Raw genomic sequence first — 18,372 nt, 5'->3', positions numbered from 1 at the left:
GCAATTGTGTTACTTGGGCAAACTTTCAGCTTCTGTTAGTACTTTCCATACCAGCATGTGTCTCTGCTGGACCTAATCCAGCATGTCTGAAGTGTTGACTGTGGTCTGATGTTTGACAGCATAATGTAGTAGATGTCACTTCGGACAAATGGAGCTGGAATCTTGCAAAGAGCTTTTGACAGGAGCAGTTTAGCTCAGGAATTTGTAGAAGCTCAGAATTAAATTAGTGCTTCTGCCAGACCCATGCCATGAGTACTTAAGTGCAAAAAAAAAAAAAGTTCTGTTGCACCTGCCCGTCCCCCTGTTGCCCCTTTGTGAAGGTGGCAGATGTTCCTGTTGGTGACAAAATTAGGAAGCTGCCTGCACCATGGAGACTCCCTCCTCATAATTTCCACTGCTGACCTGATCACAGGTATGTCCTAAATGCTGTGCTGAGGATTTGCTGAGGAGGCTGCCTTTGTAGTTGCTGCAGGGAATTTGTATGATATGTTAGTAGGAGGTCTGTTTAGAGAGGCAGAAGCTCTTGTATGAGGTGTACTTGAAGGGCAGGGTGCTGTCTAGCTTTAAAAAAATGTCACTGTCCACAAGAGGAGAGCTTGCAGTGTCTGTCCTGCTGTACCTGCTGGCAGTGAGTGGCACGGCTGTGCTGCGGTGGTACAGTCAGGAGCTCCTGTTCCACATAAGATGGTTTATTTGGGTTCTCCCATGAATCACACTATCTCTTACTTCATGTTTCTACATGTCTGGCTGGTGAGGCGTGTAAAGGTGAGACATTAAAAGCATCCTGATATTTGCTGTACATCTGCATTTTGCTGCTCGGGAACCTGATTGCCATCTTCTCTCAGGACTTGAAGGGAGAAAACACACAGTGGCCCTGGTTTCCAGAAATGGTCTGAGTTTTAGGCTGCCCATCTTAATATCTTGTGAAGGAACTTGTGGGGGTTGTTGTTTTTTGGTGGTTTGTTTTGTTTTGTTTTGTTTTTTTTTACCGTCAGCTTTCAGTACTCTGGAAGTCACGTCTCAAGCTGTGCATTCTAAAATACAAGGATTCAAATAGCAGTTATACTTAAAATGGACAGCTTGTTTCTCTGGTTGCTTATGGGGTTAACTGGATGTTGTGGATTGGGAGCCACTCCATACCAACCAGAATATTTCATGCTTCCTTGGAAGTCTGAGCTGGCTTGTCAGTGTTGCTTGTGGAGTACCCAGCCTTGTAATGCTCTTCGTTTGCCTTGCACTTTTCTACAAGGTAAATGAATTGAGATTCCTGGAGGAGACAGGTATATCTGTGAAACAGTTGTATCTGGGAGCTCACAGGTGGTGGGTGGTATTAAAAGAGGCTTCCATTATTTCACCAGAGTGGAGGCTCTGGGTTGTCTGTAAAAGCCAGCAGCTTGTGTTCATGGGGTGAGCTACATGTGACCCTTTATAAACATACTGGTATGCTATCTCCAGTAATAAAGCTTTTTCTAGGCTCACATGCAAGGTCTTGTTTTGAACAGCACAGCACATTCTTTTCCTAGCCATTTGCTTATAAAGATGTTTTCCAGAGCTACCTGGGGCTCCAGATGAAATTGTTGTAGTACGACTGAGTTTAGAAGAGAAACTGTGAACAGAGAGACTTGATATCCAAGTAGAATTGTGTGTGAGCAGATGGAGGATGAGATCTAAAAATAGACTTTTTCCCTGCTGTGACTGTCCATGTCACAAAATCGTTGTGCAGACTGGCACAATCATTTGTCTTAGGGGAAGCTTAAGAAGCAGGGCAGTTATCAGAGCAGATGGACAGAGCTCTTGTGGCAGTTGTTTGCACCCTGTAGTATTTCTGTGATTCTGACCCTGGAACAGTATATTCACTGCATGGTTATTTTCCATATATATTTCGAAATATTGGCATTTAATCCTTTGATGTGCACAGCTGGGAAGAGACTGGCAGTGACTGGGTGACCTGGTCAGTGTTTTTTAATCTCTAAGGCTGCTACTGCTTATTGATTTCATCGTGATATGGTTTGTGGTTCCCTGCTGAGACCCTGTGTAACAAGGTGCTCAAACATACCTCACGGAGATAATCCTTGTCCTGGAGACCTGCAGTCTTGCCTTTCTCATTTTACTGTTTTAAGAGTGTCTTGTCTTTTGATATTTTCTTGGAATGTGCTGTCTCAATGTATCAGATCTCTAAAACAGCAAAAAAAGATAGCTTTGTCACCAAACAATCAAGCTTTAGTTTTTGTCTGGTTTTCTTATTTCATAATACAAGTAGTGGATTTGCTTTCTGATCAACAAAGAGGTGAAGAAACACAGAGTCTTTAATCTTAAATTTGAGTAGGTCTGATACTGGGGAAACATAATCTACCTTGATATTTTCTATACTTATTAAGAGGATTAGAAAGATTTTAAATGTTTTTGCAGCCCTGTAAAGCTTCTAGTACAAGTAAATGCGAGATTTACATTGAGTTTGAATGTTATTGCATGGGTGAAAATGCCATGAAGTGTAGCTGTAGCTTGGCATGCAGTGTTGCTACCAGAGCCAAGGGCTTATTTCTGCTCTTTTTCTAAGAAAAGTGATTTCTTCAACAGCCTTGCTGTTCCTTCAGGTAACAGTCAACAAACTGCAGGAGTGTGGAAATCTGGACCTTCACTAACTTGCACTGGTGTGGGTTTTTAATGTGAAACTTGGGGGTGGTAGGAATTTATGCTCTGAAAAGAACTACTCTCTTTTTTTCTCTTTTTTTTTAAATCAAAAATAAAAGAATTTTGGGACCATCTTGAAGAAAATAATTTTTCCCTCCCAACATCCTTCTTGGGAAACGTAGCTGTCATTTTTATCAGCTTTGATCACTTGCCTAGTGTGATGGATACCCAGGGGACAAACATTTGCAAAAATTTCACTTAACCATTAAAACATTCCCCTCTGCTCCTAAACAAAATATCTTTTTTGCATTTTTTCTAAATGTAAATATTTAGCAGAATGGAAAGCGGTATCATGGTTTCCCTGTTTTTGCTTGAGAGTGATGTTTACTGGAAAATTAGGGAAATAGAAATGTTTAACCAGTGTTCCCCAGAGTATTTCCCTCCCTTTAGAGTGATGCTCTGGGAATGGGATTGTCCTACACTGGGTGAGTTTGTACACGAGTGTGAGTTACAGCAGGAATAGGTGCAGGCAGCATGGTGCTTTCTGTTTTATACCTTTATATCCTGTATGCCTTTTGAGACAGCCTGCCATTTCCAGTCAGGAGACACTGTTTGCAATTGCTTATAACTCTGCTAAACTTTGTATCTGTTTGGGATGAGATTTATTTTCCAGGCATCTGTTTTAGGCAGTGTGTTCTGGATGCGGTCATTTATCTCCCTTCTTTGGTCTTTGCTGTGAGCTACTCTGAGAAAAATGCTGTTTTCTTCAGGTCAATTATTTAAAAGTATATTTAGCCTGTTCTTTGAAGTTCTGGCATTGTAGTAGAGCTGGGTCAGTGAAGCTTTTCGAGAGTGGATGACTAGGTTGGAGGTGGTGGTTTGTTTTTATTTTTTTCCCTTAATCAATAACCTAAATGTGTTTGACCAAGTTCCAAACCTTTCAATAAAAGCTGGAGTTTGAATGTGGTCAGCAAGGACTTACTTGATAGTATTGCTTTAAGTAATTTCATCTGGGAGTGAGGTTGGCAAGGGGATGGAGTGGAAAAGTATCACAGGCTGGGCAAAGAGGAGCTGGGTGCAGGTATTCACAAGGCTGGGGTATAGATGTAACAGCAGCTGTGCTAGATTAGATCAGGGTGCACCTAACCTGGCATCCTGACTCAGTGGTCAAAGCAGCTTTCGAGGAAAGGGCAAGGACAAGCCAAGAGTGTAATGATACTTCCAGAATGCTTGTTCAACCTCTTCACCTGTGTTTCAGGAAGCCACAGGTCAGATCTTTGCATCTAGTGGTTGGATTTCTACTCTATAAAGCTTCGCCAAGAGATGAAGATTTGGCCAAGTGAGGAAGTGCAACGAGGATTCTGTTTGTGCTGAGTGAGAGGAGGAGCAGCAGGACTTGGAAGAGTGGAGAGGGTGGTGTACGTAGGGCAGAAGCCGCTCGGTGTGGGCAAAGCGGGCAGTACAGGATGTGGCTGCTGAGCAGCATCGCCCTTGGGCTTGAGATGGGTCAAGACTTGCTGTTATTCTGGTGTCAGGAGAGAGCTGTGAAAGCTCCTAGCCAAGCATCTGTCACTGGTCCAGATGGGACTTCACATGCTGCTTATGATACGAATTAGTCAGTTCAAGTGGTAGGGCCTTGTGAGCTGAGCATACGAATTCGTTCTGGTGAATCAATTAAAGGTAACAATACTGCGTTTTCATCTTTTTAGCTTGCTGTTAAAAAGACAGGGAATTACAAGCATTCTAGGCACTGAAGGAGTATTCTTATGGCTGCTAAGTCTAGTGTTTACAACTGCAGAGCGGTTACAACACAGTAGTGTGAAGGCTGCTGAAGGCTGCCTGTGTAATCCTGCCTCTGCCCCTGTGTACATAGGCATGAAGATGCAATCTGTTATTGTGTCGTTCCTGGGTATTTTTCCCCGCAGGATCTGTTCTGTGTCTGGTATGCAGGGTGCACGGCGTGCTCCACAAATAATAGAGTGCAAAGATGAACTCTGCCTGTGTGTGACATCTGGTCAAATTAAGGTTTCATTGACCTGATGTATCCTGCCTTCCCTGGGCCATACTTGATAATACCATGTCTCTCCTATGTAGTTTAGTCAGTGCATACATAAACAAGTGTGTATAGGTGTGGTGTGAGTTGTCTTCAGCGTTATGCTGGGAAGAAGCAGATGGTGAGAACTTGGTAGATGATCTTTTTTCTGGTCCTTCTAGGTGGATTCAGTACTGAAGTTGTATCCCTCCATTGCTCATGTATTTCCAGCACTGGGAGCTCCCAGAAGAAGCCATGAGGAATCTCTGCTGGATTTTCTGTCTGGACCTCCTTCCCCATGGAAGTGCAGGGCTGAAGTGGGAAGCTGTAGTCGGGACAGGGAGGTGCCCCACCCATGCTTTTTTGCTGCAGTTATCCGGAGGGTTTGAACAAGCACCTAAGTTAGTCCCTGGCTGTTGGGAATTGCCAAGAGTAATTAATTAGGTGTTGAAAAGGAAGTAAGTGTCTTACAGAAGGGAATTGGATCTAGCCTTGGGAAGGTGCTGCTTTCTGACAGGTAGTGTTTCCAGGTGCTGGGGCAGCAGCTGTGGGAGGAAGGATGCACATCCTGTATTTCCAGGCCTAGAGTTGTTTTTTTGGCTCTTCCTTGTCCCATTGTGTTCTGTTAATGTGCAGTTGATGGGAGGAGGTTACGATGCCTGATGACATACGGGTGTAGGAGGCTGGAGGCATTGCAAGACTTGCAGACCTGGGAGGGGAGTTCATTGCTGGAGGCAGGGTAGGGAGAGAGGTGATGGTGGCGCTGAAGGCAGGTGGTTATTAGGGTTGAGAGGGCTTTGTGCATCTGGCAAGGTGCTGGAAGCCTGGGCTGCCGGGGAGGGTTTGTCCCACTCTGGAGTGGGCAGAGAAAAAAGGGACATGTATCTTCCTTGTATGAGATCCTGATCCAGGCAGCAGCTCAGCTGCACTATAAAAATTCAGGCTTGTGTCCCACCTAAAACAATGCTTTTCCATTCCTCCTGGGTGGCCATGTTAAACAAAGGGAAAGCCAGTGCATCTGTGGGCAGCATGCTCCCTGCCTGCGGTCAGGATCTGACCCTGGGTCACTTGAACCAGTTCACTTTGGGAACAGGGAACCGGCAAGCAAAAACCCATTTTATCCCTAAATAACGGGTTAAGTTTTTATGGGAACTGTGCCAGCCTCCAAATCCCTTTGCCAAGCTGTGGGGATTACAGTTTCATTTTCCTGGGGGATTTCTCTCTTTTGTTCAGTGCCTTATTTTTTGCCTGAATACTCAGGCCCGGGTTCAGCCACAGATCCACAAAGCCCATGATTTTGGCTGCAGCAAAGCTGAAGGCAGGAGCCTCTGCAGCCTGGGAGCTGTAAAGTGAGTCCAGCCCCAGGATGAGGTGGCTGCACTTGCTGAAGAGATTTGTCTGCTTAGGCAGAGTCATTAGAAGCTGGCAGCACCTGCCCCTGGGAGCGAACAGACTGCCACAGGGGTGACACACTTGCAACCAGCCTGGGGCAGGATGGAGCATTCACTGATATTATGGAAAAGTACTGAAGGGGCCAATGCACACAATGCTGTGAAATGCTTTGTGGTGAAAGAGGAGGACCCAGTGTTCACATCTGTCATTAAATGTTATCTAGCTTCGTACTTTTGAGGAGCAAAATTCGCATTTCAGTCCAGAATGCAGTGGGATTTTTTAAAAAAATTTTGTTTGTTTGTTTTGTTTTGTCTGTCTCGATTCTAAAGTGGGGCACCAGCAGAGTTTTGTACTTCCTTACCGGGACACTTGTGCAGAGCACAGTACTGGCAGAAATGTAACCTGTTCACTATGGAAAGTATTTGAGCAACTGTTTTATTGCATGCTGCCACCAGAACGCTGCAGTTATTTTGTGCCAGAAGTGCACAGCAGACTGCAGTGAGGACCAGGGAAACTGCTCATGTTTGTTTATTTTATCTCCAATACCACGATGCCTTGCGGCACTGGCAGGGCTGAGGTCCAAATCTCAACCCCAACCAGTAGGTTTTCATCCATGGTAATTCTCCTGAGAAAAAAGTAGCATCTGTATCTACACAGACAGCTGAGCTGTGTCTGCTCCCTGGCCCTGTGGGGAAACGCAGGCTGTCTGGTTGTGCTTTTCCTCCTGCCTTCCTAAGCAGGTCTTTTTGCCTTGTGGATTTTGCTTGGCATCTCTACAGCTCATGTTTTCATCCCCAGTGCCCTGTTGTCTGGATCTGACCCTTCACCAAACACAAAGCTGTAGGGTATGTGCAGCACACGTAGCCACAGTGTGATTTATGCCTCTGTGGAGATTTCTGAAAGCTTTTGAAGCTGATTTTGCTGATTTGATGATGTGTGCAGTTTTGAGAATCACAAGTGAGCTGCCTGATTGTGTGGCTGATTGGAGACTGGTGATCCCAAGTCTTGGTACCACTGTGGGGCTGCCAGACCCACAGGTGCCATTCCTGTATTTTGGACTATCTGCTTAATATGATCCTGGAAGAAGGAAGAGCTGTATATAAAGTACCTCCATCCTCAGTTATATGCTGTGTCTGCATTTTGTCTGCTAGGTATTTAAAACATGATGCATGGTGGATAGTATGACAGAAAAGCAACACAACCTTATATTAGGAAGTGATTTGAATGTCTGGAAATTCCAGACCTGGATGAGGGCTGAGTGTAGTAACAAAGCAGTGTACATGTTTTCCCTGCAGAGCAGGGTAAATATTCTTAATCAGAAAAGCACACGTGTTTTCCTGTGAGTTGTTTTCATTTGATAACAGGTCCAGTGTTGGGACGTGGTGAGAATGCTATGTTCTTCATTTCCACCCTCTCAGAATGTAGCCTTGTTTCTTTCCTGAAGATCACCACTGTTTAGGAGAACACCTCCCTTCCTTCTTTTCCCCTTTCAGCCTCCCCTGAGGTGCTCCAGCTCTGGTTTGGTTGTTTGGATCTCTTACCTGTAGCTCAGGACTGTGCTCAGCCCATCACAAGTGCTCTTCTGGTGAAACAGATTAACTGCAAAAGAAGTACTGGTTATTTTTTGCTCTTGACATAGGAATATAGGTGATTGAGGGTTCTTATTAGGACTTTATTGGAAATTCTGGGGGTTTTTTTTGTTTGTTTTATTTATTTTGGACCCCTTTGTCTACTTATGATGGATCGGTCTTGCCTTTGGTTGTGGATGTCATGTCTGATCGTTCAGCAAGACTCAGTGTTTGGTGCACGTGTGCATTTAGGCTAGAAGTACTCTTACATTAGTGATTCAGTCAACTTAATTGCCGTTTTTCAATTCATAGATGCCTAAAATCTTTCCAGTGAAGTTGCAGATGGCTGGGAGCTCTGCACCCATGGGCAGCTCTGTAATGTGTTGACTCAGGCTTCTTAAATCACTTTCTGTGATTCAGCAGGTCACTCCTTAGAAACCACTGGCCTGCTGGGCTGAAGTGACTGTCCTTGGGCTCTCAGCTTTTACCAGCATGGAAACTGGATAGTCTCCTCATGAGAAGTGGGATTGAGGGAGCCTGCTTCTCTCTGAGAGGAAAGCACCGTCAACCACTGGGTTACTGCTGTTATTGCACACAAGAGCAGTTTATGTTAAATGTGACTGATGTTGAAATAAACCACACCTCAGCTCTCAAGTAAGAGTGACCCTTGGCAAGTCTGCATCAAAATAAATAAGGTGTGATTTTAGTTATTTTAAGTTGAGTTTCCTTGGAGACAGGCCCCTAGGAACTCCTGCTGCCAGTTCCTGTGATGTTTGCTAGCTTAACATAAACAAAACTAAGAAAATTGCTCTCTTCTCCACAAAAGCATGAAATTTCACAGAAGTGCAATCTGCGTAACAGTTTGCCCTGTTCCTGATGTGCTCTTAAAGAGATGCTGAGAGGTTGTATGAAGACTGTGGGTCAGATTTTGCATGTTTTGTATCCTTTTGCCATGGGCTTTCTTGAACATAGCTGAAACTTCCTTGGAAAACAGGGTGGCATAAATTGGTTCCTTTGGTGACCTCTTCCTGCATTTATGGAGGAGAATATCATGTTACTGGAATACATGTCTGCTCCCCTGAGATGACCCTCATCTGATTGGGGACCCCTGAGTGGCTGAAGTCAGCTGTTGTAGAACACAGCAGACCAAAGGCTGTGCTCACTTACGTCAGGGTCAGATGCAGGGCAAATTGCATTTTTCAGAGACAGCTGGTTCCCAGAAATAAATTTCTTTTTAAGTGACCTGTGATACATTTAAAATCAGATACCAGATCTGTCCCAATTTTTTGTCTGGGTTAACTTTTTGGGGTGGAAGCCTTTCTGCCCTTGGAAGGGGGCTAAATGGTTTGTTCTGCCTTTAGAATCTGTTAATCTTTAAATGAGACTCCATGATGTGCTGTGTAAAGCTAAAGCAAACACTGCTGCACCAGTTTATCAGCATTTCCTTGTATCTCACTGGGAGCAGTGACATCCACAGTTTCAAGCAGTAGAGGGATCACAGGGAAGACAGACAACTTCTGTGCTGTGCAGGCACGGTCCCCTGTGCATGGTTGTCTTTGACTCCAGTGGCATGAAGCATAGTACAAAATGCCCGTGGACAGGGAGAGAGGGTGGTCATCCCCCTCTGCTTTGTAGGTGAGGTGTGGTGAGCCCTCCAGGAGCCCCAGTCCAGAGCAGTGCTCAGCCAGCCAGATTGTTGTGGGGACAGACTCTGGGCTTTTGTCCCTCCAAAGGGAGTGAGGGACCATGTGACAGATCAGGAACAACCCCAGCTTGTGTAGCATCAGCTGCTTTGATACCTGAGGCTGTGCCTGGAGACACTCCTGTCCTCAGGGCTTTGTGCTGAGGTGCAGGACCTGGGCAATATCCCTCGACTATCCTTACTTCTCACTGCATACACCTGTCACAGCCACTTGGGTCATTGAAAAATGCACTGAGGAGCTGCATCTGATGTGGATAATGAGAGAGAGAAGCAGTAGCTTCACTGCAAATGCTTCAGACCTGCCCTGCCGTGAGGTCGGGGTCCGACACCAGGTGTGGGGATGGCATGGGGGTGAGTTTGTGTGTGCCCCTCCTGGGAGGGCATTGCTGTGTATTGCTTCTCATGCTTAGTGCTCAGCATGGAGGCACAGGTGGGGTGTCCCCAGCTACCTTGTTTCTGCCTGTCCCACCTCTGTTTGTGTCTTTGGGCAGGTGATTGCTGTCTGAGCAGCCTCAGCTGGGCAGCAAAGCATGAAATGCTTCCTTGTAAGTGCAGCAAGGATGTGGATAACTGTTTTAGTGAGGGAGCTGGAGGCATGGGGTCACTTGCCCCTGTCCTCACTGCCTCTGCTTGGGGTGACATGTCATGAATAGTGTGAGGGACATTGCAAGGTGGAAGGGCAATCTTCTGGCCAGGTATGTGCTTGCTTCATATTGGTACTTCGGGGTTGTTCTGGAGGATGTGTCTCCTGGGCTGATGGATGCTCTGCAGGGGAAGGAGATGGCATTTCTCAGGTGTTGTGATACTTCCCATGTGCTTGACATTGGCAGGGCCAGAAGAAATTTGTGCAAGTAGTAGCAGTTTGTGTGGAAAAAAGCCTCTTTTGTTTTCACCAAGGAATGCCCTGAAACAATCTTTGCCGCTGCATGCTTGCAAGAAGCCAGATCATGTCTTGCTGAGAATGGTGCTGTGGAAACCAATGTGTCTATACTTGGCAAAAGGGAAGGACTTTCAGCAAGAACTCGTTGGTTGGTGCCCAGGAGGATGAGGATTAGCTGACCTGGAGCCTGACTGGTCTCCTTGCTCCAGTAGCATGCCCTCCCCTCCCCTGGTCTGAGATACCAGGGAGGTCTCAGTGCTGTGTGTAAGTGCTGATAGAGTGACTGCTCCTGCCTGAGGTCAACTTCAGCAAGGATTCCTGTTATGAGAGGCAGCAGGTCTAAATACAGACAGTCTGGTGTCTTTATAGCTGTAACACACCATATTTCAAAGTTATGCATAGATCTTGTACTAGCACGTCTTCAGAAGTCTGACATGATGCCTGCTCAAGTGTCACACTCTGTTTTGAAGATAAGGTGCATTACTTGTGCATTGTGACAAAGCCAGTGGCACCAGATCACTGTCAAGTTCAGTGTTCTCAAACCCAGCTTACAATTTAAATGTTCCTGGAGTTGCTTTCTTTATCATTACAGGTTTACTAACCTCTCTCAAACTTGGAACACATCCTAGAATTTAAATCATTTCCAGGACATAATCCTGGGAACAGTATAAATTTTGGGGATCAAGTTTGGTTTGTAACTCAAGAAAATGTTTTTGTTTTTTTTCTTTTTGAAAAATAGGAAGAAATGATCCCACATAGGAGCACCCCTAGTGATGAGGCCATTGGCCTCAGCAGTTGAAAAATGGAACTCTTCTAGCTCATGCTGGCTCAGGTCCTGCCCCCCAGGCTTTCAGTTTGACTGGTTTTGTTCAGTGCATGTTGATATAATTTTCTGAAATTATGGCATAGTCTTGACAGCCTTCAGCGATTTTTTAAGAACTTTTTCTTTTCCCTTCTCCATGCAAATAGCGTATTGTCTTCACAGTCTGCAAACAACCACGGAAGCATTTACTGCTTATCCTTTAATTCTTTATGGTAGTAAATAGTATTTAATCCTTCCTGCTTTCCCCCTCTGTCCCCCTGCCCCATATCAAGCCAGTTTAATGTCTCAGTGTTGCTCTGATTAACAGTGTCTCTTTTGCCTGACCGGTCTCACGCTCGCTGTGCTTCCCTTGCCAGTCCCGCAGTGTGGATAAGCAGCACGCTGTAATCAACTATGACAAGGAGAAGGATGAGCACTGGGTGAAGGATCTCGGGAGCTTAAATGGAGTAAGTACCAAACCCTCCCAGCTGGCAGGGGGGCCTGTGCTGAGTCTGCAAGCGCTCCTGTGCTCGCTGAATCCTGCTCTCAGACCCTTTTGGGTCACTGCAGCTGTTGGCATGAGTTAAGCCAAACATGCATAATTGTTTGCAAGGCCTGAGGTGGAGGTCATGTAGAATCTCATCTTGGGAGGGGAAAGCTTTGGTGAATGTTGTATTGCTTTTTCCCTCTCTACTGGTGCCCTTGCAGAATGCTTCAGGGCTCACAAAATCATAAAGCCTCTTGCAAAAGGGGAGGAAATAAATTCAGTTTCATGGTCGGGATGGTAACTTTAAATTGGTGGAGATTCTGGAGCAGCTGTTCAGCATGAGCAGGGTGACCTTTTGGTGGTTCAATTGTCAGTGTATGGAGTGATTTATGGGATGATGAGACATTTAATTTTGTTGGGGAGAAACTTCTTAAAACTACTTTTTTTTTTTTTTTTTAATAATGAAAATTGCTCTTTTTCCTGCCTTGAACCTCGTTTACGTGAAGACTGAGGAATAACGTGAGCACAGAAGAGGGAACTGAGCCTGACTGAATCTTAACCCTTGCTCTGGTCTGACTTATGCAGTGGTGTTAGACACCTGAATTCCATATTTAAATACACCATTGTTGTTAAAAATGTCCTAACGTCATAGCATGCCTCTGTTATGGCAGTTTCTTCATACAACTGGAGCTATTCCTCTGCTGGAGCAGGCCTAAGCTAGATTCACATAATTGTCTTCCCAATGGGGATTTAACTGTAGCCATTGGTTTGGGCTTAGAAGCCCTCCACCATCACAGCCACAAAACCACAAGATGAGCCCAGAAATTTGTAGAAAAACAGTGGCTTAAGCAGCCCTCAACCATTCTGTCTCTTCTGGCATCTGAACACAGCAAGAATGAGTGCTGATCCTTCTCAGCCTAATAGCTGAAGGCACGGAGCTCTGCTGAAATGGGAATATTTCCAGTAACTGGTCTGGACTCTAGCTGGATCCCTGGTTCAAAAGCTGTGGAATTTAACTCACAGTGGCAAAATAGCAGCTGAAGATTCTGCTTGCAAGGGAGGGAAGGCTTGTGCCACTAATTATTTTGTATCTTCACATGCTAAAGCATATGAATTTACAACATTTTAATAGTAGACTTACGCTTAGAGAGGCAGTGGAGTAAAAGGAAGTTACAGCAGCGCCTGTCTGATCAAACACTTCTGTGGAAAAAGACTGTTGTGGCCAAACCAAATTTTGTCCAAACCGTATCTTTATTTGAAAATTGCTACAAAAACTTGTTTTCCCACCTGAAACTAAAGAAATCACTTTTGAGGACCTTGGTTTTAAATCCATTTTCAGAATTTTATTTTGTATTTGACTAGTCAGGAATGCAATATATGGCTTTGCTAGATAATCTGGTTCACATTAATTGTCAAAATGTTTTATACTGTTTTTATTATAATGTTCAGGTAATTCTGCAGTCTCTGTTCAGAGGTTTTTGTTTTTAAAGGTAGCATTTCTATCCAGATTAAATGTTTTACTGAAGTTACTTTAAATAAAGTAAACATGGACAAATAGGTAACTATGATAATGGGTTCTTGCAGACTTTTTTGAAGAAAATTCAGCAAACAATTATTCCTGTTCCAAATGTGACTGTTGTAGGGTTTTTTTTTAATATTAAAAACTTTAATGCAAATTGGAATTCTGTGCCTTTTAACTAGCTTCACTGTTTATATTCTGAAATTACAGGCCTGTTTCCCAGCTCTTCTGTAAATTGTCAGGAAACTGGGGACTGTTGTCTGCTGAGGTTTTAGTTTCCTGCTCTAGCATTTATTTTTCCTCTGTGGTTAATACTAGGTCTTATCATGCATGTTTGGCTTGGCTGAGGTGAGAAGGCAGAAGGAAAAGGCTGTGCTGCAGTCATGAAAACATGTAAATTCATTTTCGAGCATAATTTTGTTTCCTCAGCTGCATTTGCATTAATGGCGCAAAGCCCCAGCAGCAGGTTCCCGGTGTGAGAGGCTGGGTGAATCCCACCTTGCCAAGTAGGGCAACTCCTGGTGTCTGAGTGCCTCAAATCCAGCTGTGGGAGTGGCTAATCCCCATCAGCACTCCAGGGCTTCTTCAGCTCCTTCTGATTTTTATTTGGCCCAGGTCATTGCAAAACTACGTGGGTTTGTTTGTGAGAGATGTCCATGCATGCTTGATTTGATCCTAGGCTGGTCTGGGAGAATTGTTTCGTAGTGGGTCCCCTCAGGAAGCAGAGACATCAAAGACATTTCTTCACAGCTGTGAAGCTGTGAAATACGTGTCTTGCACCTTTAGAAAGAAGGATGTTAGTTTCTTTCAGCCCCAATGAACTGCCTGGAGCATGGGAGAAAGGAGTGTGTGAATTTTTAGCACGAGGGGTTTGGTTATCTCGGACAGTGTGGCCTCAGGTGTCACGGCGATGCTGCTGCAAATTTTTTTCCCCATTTCCCTGTGCATTTTCATTTCCCCTTCCTCTGTGACAGGCTTTGCTTGTTAAATTATCAGGCCTTGGGGCTGACACCAGCCTTGTTTGCCATCCAGCAGAAGGCTGATTCCTAGCTCAGTAATTAAGAGCATGAGTTGCAGCCGTTTGCTGGTTGAGACGGGTGTAGGAGAGCCGAGAGCATTTGAAGTTCCTAACTTCAGGCACCTCATTTACCTGTTCAAGTCGGGGATAAAATTGCATTAGCAGTTGGTGCAAAGGTAAATCTCCCTAGAGGTCCCTTCAGAGCACCTTGCTTTGAAGCATAATTGGGGTGCTCTGACTTGCCCATGGGAGAGACTTGCTGCTGTTGATTTTTCCAGGGAGCTTAGCTTCTAGCTCCTGACTCGGTGCTGGCACGCTCTGAGTACGTGCAGTGCCGTCAGGAGATGGACATGGGCGCCTTCCAGGAGCACCATCCATCTGAGATCCATCACCCTGATACCCTCAGTCGAAACCCATTCCTGTGCTTCTCTCCTGCAGACGTTTGTCAATGATGTGAGGATTCCTGACCAGAAGTACATCACCCTGAAACTGAATGATGTAATTCGCTTCGGCTATGATATCCTTTCTGAAGAGGTTTGGAACTCAGGCTTTGTTTGGGTTTTGTGCCGTTGGCTGCATGAAGAGGTACCAGGACTAATTGTGACTACTGAGTAAGGTTTTTGTTTTGACTCTTGGAGCCTTTGGATGGCTCATAAGCTTGTGTTTCTCCATCATGGACCTGATTCAGAGCACATTAATCATGATGCCTGCTTTTTCATTGGGTTTTTGATCAGGCCCTGCGTTGGCAGTACTGACTGTAGAAGTGCCTGTTCAGTCTCCTCCTAAAGAAGGGTTGCTCTTTTTTCTTTTTATTTGGGTGGCTGGTACCAGCTGGAGGCAAACGTAGTTCATATGTTTTTTGTATGAACAAACATCTTCCTTTTTTTTTTCCATTCAATTTGCCTTGTTTTGTTAGTCATTTCACCCAGATGGTTTCTTTAAGACAATTTTCAGGCCTTCAGCCTTCAGCATTTAGCTGTGGAGCTTGTTGCCAGACCCTTAGCTCTGTATTGATTAAAGTTGGCCCATGCAAATTGCTTCTGCCACAAAATGCAAGAGTAAATCTCTCTTTAGTAATAGCACATTTCACCTCTAGCAAGGGGAAGCTAGGCTGCCGTTCCTGCTTTATTTACAGACCACAGATCCTGCTGGTGTCTGCTAAAATACCTTTGCTTTCATCCCTTTCCTTTTTTATCCTGATGTGACAGTATGGCTGGCTATAAGCATAGATGCTGACATGCCTTTTTGAGCCTGAAGAGCAATAGTGGTAAGTAGAGGCTCCCGTTGCTGTCTTTTCATGTAATCTCATACTTTTTTTCACTCTTTTTCAGTCACTTCTATCTGCCAAATTTTGCCCACTCAAGCTGAATTTAGAAGTAGCAAGTGTCTTCTCCAGGTTGAGTTTTTTTCTTTTCTGGGGAGATGTCAGTTAAAACAGTCCAGACATTTCTGAGAATAGAGGCAGAGACTAAGTTTTACCATTTGGTGGGGGCAAATATTTGTCTGGAAAACTCTTGTACATCCTTGACCCCAAGGCCACATTCTTCCACCTTTTGCTGTCCCCATGATAATCCATTTGTGCTTGGCCATGCTTTAGCCCTTGAAATATTTCAAACCTTGAGCCTTCCCGGTCTTACAGGGACCTGGTACTTTGGCTCTCAGCTGTGACAGTGCAGGAGCACTCACCGTGGCAGCCAGGATTGCTTAAACTTATGTGTGTGCCATCCAGGATCTGCAGGAAAAGAGGGTTTTGTGAGCCATGGATCATAATTTGGGTCTTGGTCACTGTCATCTGGGATCTTGTCATTAAAGGTGATGTCTTGCTGCACATGTGGTAAAAACTGTTACAGTCCCATAGGCAACATCAGCTGAAGCTTTTCTTGACTTTGCCAAATTTTCTTTTTTTTTTAATGTAGCTGCTTGTGTATGTTCTGGTTTCTTGGTGTGTGAAGAAATGAACAGAAGATTTGCTGTGAGCTCCAGACCTGGGAAGGCAAAAATCAGTGCCTGGAGCATGGGTGGGTTTTAATGGCTGCAGTACCATTTTAAACTTTCTACAGAAAGCAATTCTCAGCAATGAGCAGCTGAGTTGAACTATTTAGTCCTGCAGCCCTTTCATGGATATTCAAGTGAAATGAATAATTATACCATTTATGAGTTGTAGAATTTGTTGCCCTCAACAGGAAAATTTTAAAGGATATAGGTTTTAGAATAATCTTTGTACTATGTACTCTACCTATGGCAGCCATAAGGTCTTTCTCTGCTTTTCTGTTTTGGTGCCACTCTGTTTTAGCAGAGCTTTCTGTGCACACTGCAGTCAACTTGGTGTGGATGGCAGCATATCCTGAGGTCTTGGAGTCAGCTGTGTCCTGTTGCACGAGAGCATTTCTCTTTTCCATTTACAGTTTCACTTAGAGGCTGTGCAGAGTTTCCCTGCTAGGCCAGTGTCACTTGGTTTATTTTTAGTCTAACATTTTCCATCTTTCCTTTCTCCTCCTCTCTGCTTTCTGCTGTGCTGATTGGGTTGTTCATGATGACATTCCAGATGCCAGCTTTTTTTTTTTTTTTTTTTTTTTTTTTTTTTTTTTTTTTTTTTTTTTTTTTAATACAGCATTGCTAAGGATTATTGCCTGGGCTCAGCCATGTGAATGCCTCCCTTCCTAAGAGGTCACAGCAGCTCATGACCTGATTTACTTTTCATCTAGGAAACTGCAGTGACTGAAAAGCCTTGCCAGGGCAAGAGAGCACCATAGTCCCAAGCATTTGAGCAAGGGATTGAACTCTACTGCTCCCTTTTCCAGCATGTGAGACTGCTCACCTTGGCCAGGATACGGAGGAGTCTGCCTGAAGCCACCAGCCAGGTGGAGAGGGTCAGGGTGTGAGCTGAGCTGGGGCTCTGGTTGCTCCCCCAGGTCCTGCACAGAGTTGCTGGTGCTCCTCCAGGCTTCTCCTGCTCAGGTTCCCATGTCTGCTGCCCCTCAGCTGTCGTGGGTCTGGCCAGCAAACGTGATTGTACACTGCCTCACAAAATCTGCACAACAAAGACCATGCTGGGCTGCAGCACAGGCAACTTTTACTGCCCTGTGAATTTTAAGACTTTCTGGTTTTATGATCCTGTTTTATTTCTGTGACTAAATGCTAGATTTCTCTGTCCCTCCAATTCCTTTGTATTTTCCTTAATGAATTCTGTACATTCAAATATGTATGTCCTGGAACAAATTCAACACAAAGTCCCAGAAGAAGCATTAAAGGTAAGAGTAGCTGGGTGCAGTGCATTTTTAAAAAAAAACAAACTTCTAAGTACTCTAGTGATGGTCAAGCAGAGTGAAGTACTAAAATTCTCTTGATGGCAGTGAAATGTTTCAAAATGTGAGGTTCTCCTTGGATTTGGACTTAATAAAATCCTCTTTTGAGGAGAGATACATTTTCCAGTTATCTCAAATCTCATCTCTCCTATCCCTGTGCTAACATGTAGATCAAGTTCTTTATGTTTCATGGCTGCCAAGAGAAAAAGGGTTACTTAAAGTTGTAACATGTTGAAGAGCAACCAACACATGAACTTGTGGGTGAAGCACAGTAGAATTTATTCCCTCCCAGAAGTGGAGCACAGATGTCTTTTTCTGAGCAAGTTGACTTATGCCAGCTCAACCACACCTCCTCAGTCAGACTGAATTTTGCTTAATTTATTCATGTGCACCATCTCATTTTTACCTTTAAGCTCCCAATTTTTACTTACTGAGCACTCCGCTTAGGAGTGAGGTGTTTTTTTAAACACTGTTCAGTAACAGGTAAAAAATATTCAAGCATCTACTTCTCTAAGGCAGAAAAGCAACCCCCTCTAGGCAAGAAAGCTATAATGTTCAGCTGTGGGACTGGCCTATCAGTGCCACGCATCAGCTCTTGGCTAGCAGATACTGCCTTCTTAGCCCTGGTTCCATGTTTAGGACTTGGCAAGGATAGAAAACCCAATAGCTAGAATTGGGTAAATGATTCACTGAACTTACTCAGGGATAATCTGGATGGGTTCACCCTTTTATTAATTTACTTGTAATAAACCAGCTTCTAAATAGCTCATTTACTGTGTTAATATGGAACCTGTTTTAAGGTAGTATCACTTTCCTAGCTAGGGTGGGTGTTTGGAAAAAAGTAATTAAAATAGACTCCAGTTGCCTTTGTCGAAAAACTGAGATAATGCAGATGAGCGCCCTGAAATAATTGGTGTTCCTTTAAGAGCAAAGGGGATTTCAGGATTTGAATCCTGAGTGGAAAATGGCCTGAGTTCTGATTCTTCTCAGTTTATTCTTTAAAGGATTTTCTAATTAGCTATTTTGCAGAGCTAAG

The 18,372-nt window shown here is 44.3% G+C and overlaps 1 protein-coding gene across 12 annotated transcripts in view; it reads left to right on the top strand.

Moving 5' to 3' along the window:
* The window catches only part of CEP170B (centrosomal protein 170B), a 58,332-nt gene that overhangs the window by 2,246 nt on the left and 37,714 nt on the right, over window positions 1-18,372 (top strand). For 11 of the 12 annotated variants that reach the window (XM_058420915.1, XM_058420923.1, XM_058420922.1 and 8 more), the window contains exons 3-5: window positions 11,385-11,474; window positions 14,470-14,550; window positions 17,226-17,282. In XM_058420915.1, coding sequence (XP_058276898.1) covers window positions 11,385-11,474; window positions 14,470-14,550; window positions 17,226-17,282 — 228 coding nt within the window. Of the gene's footprint in view, window positions 1-11,384; window positions 11,475-14,127; window positions 14,208-14,469; window positions 14,551-17,225; window positions 17,283-18,372 lie in introns of those variants that run through there. The other variant, XM_058420920.1, reaches the window with a different exon arrangement.

Source organism: Hirundo rustica, chromosome 6 (assembly GCF_015227805.2).
Source record: "Hirundo rustica isolate bHirRus1 chromosome 6, bHirRus1.pri.v3, whole genome shotgun sequence".
NCBI lineage: Eukaryota > Metazoa > Chordata > Aves > Passeriformes > Hirundinidae > Hirundo > Hirundo rustica.
Note: the sequence above shows the minus strand (reverse complement) of the source record. Positions and strands in the feature narration are given on the sequence as shown.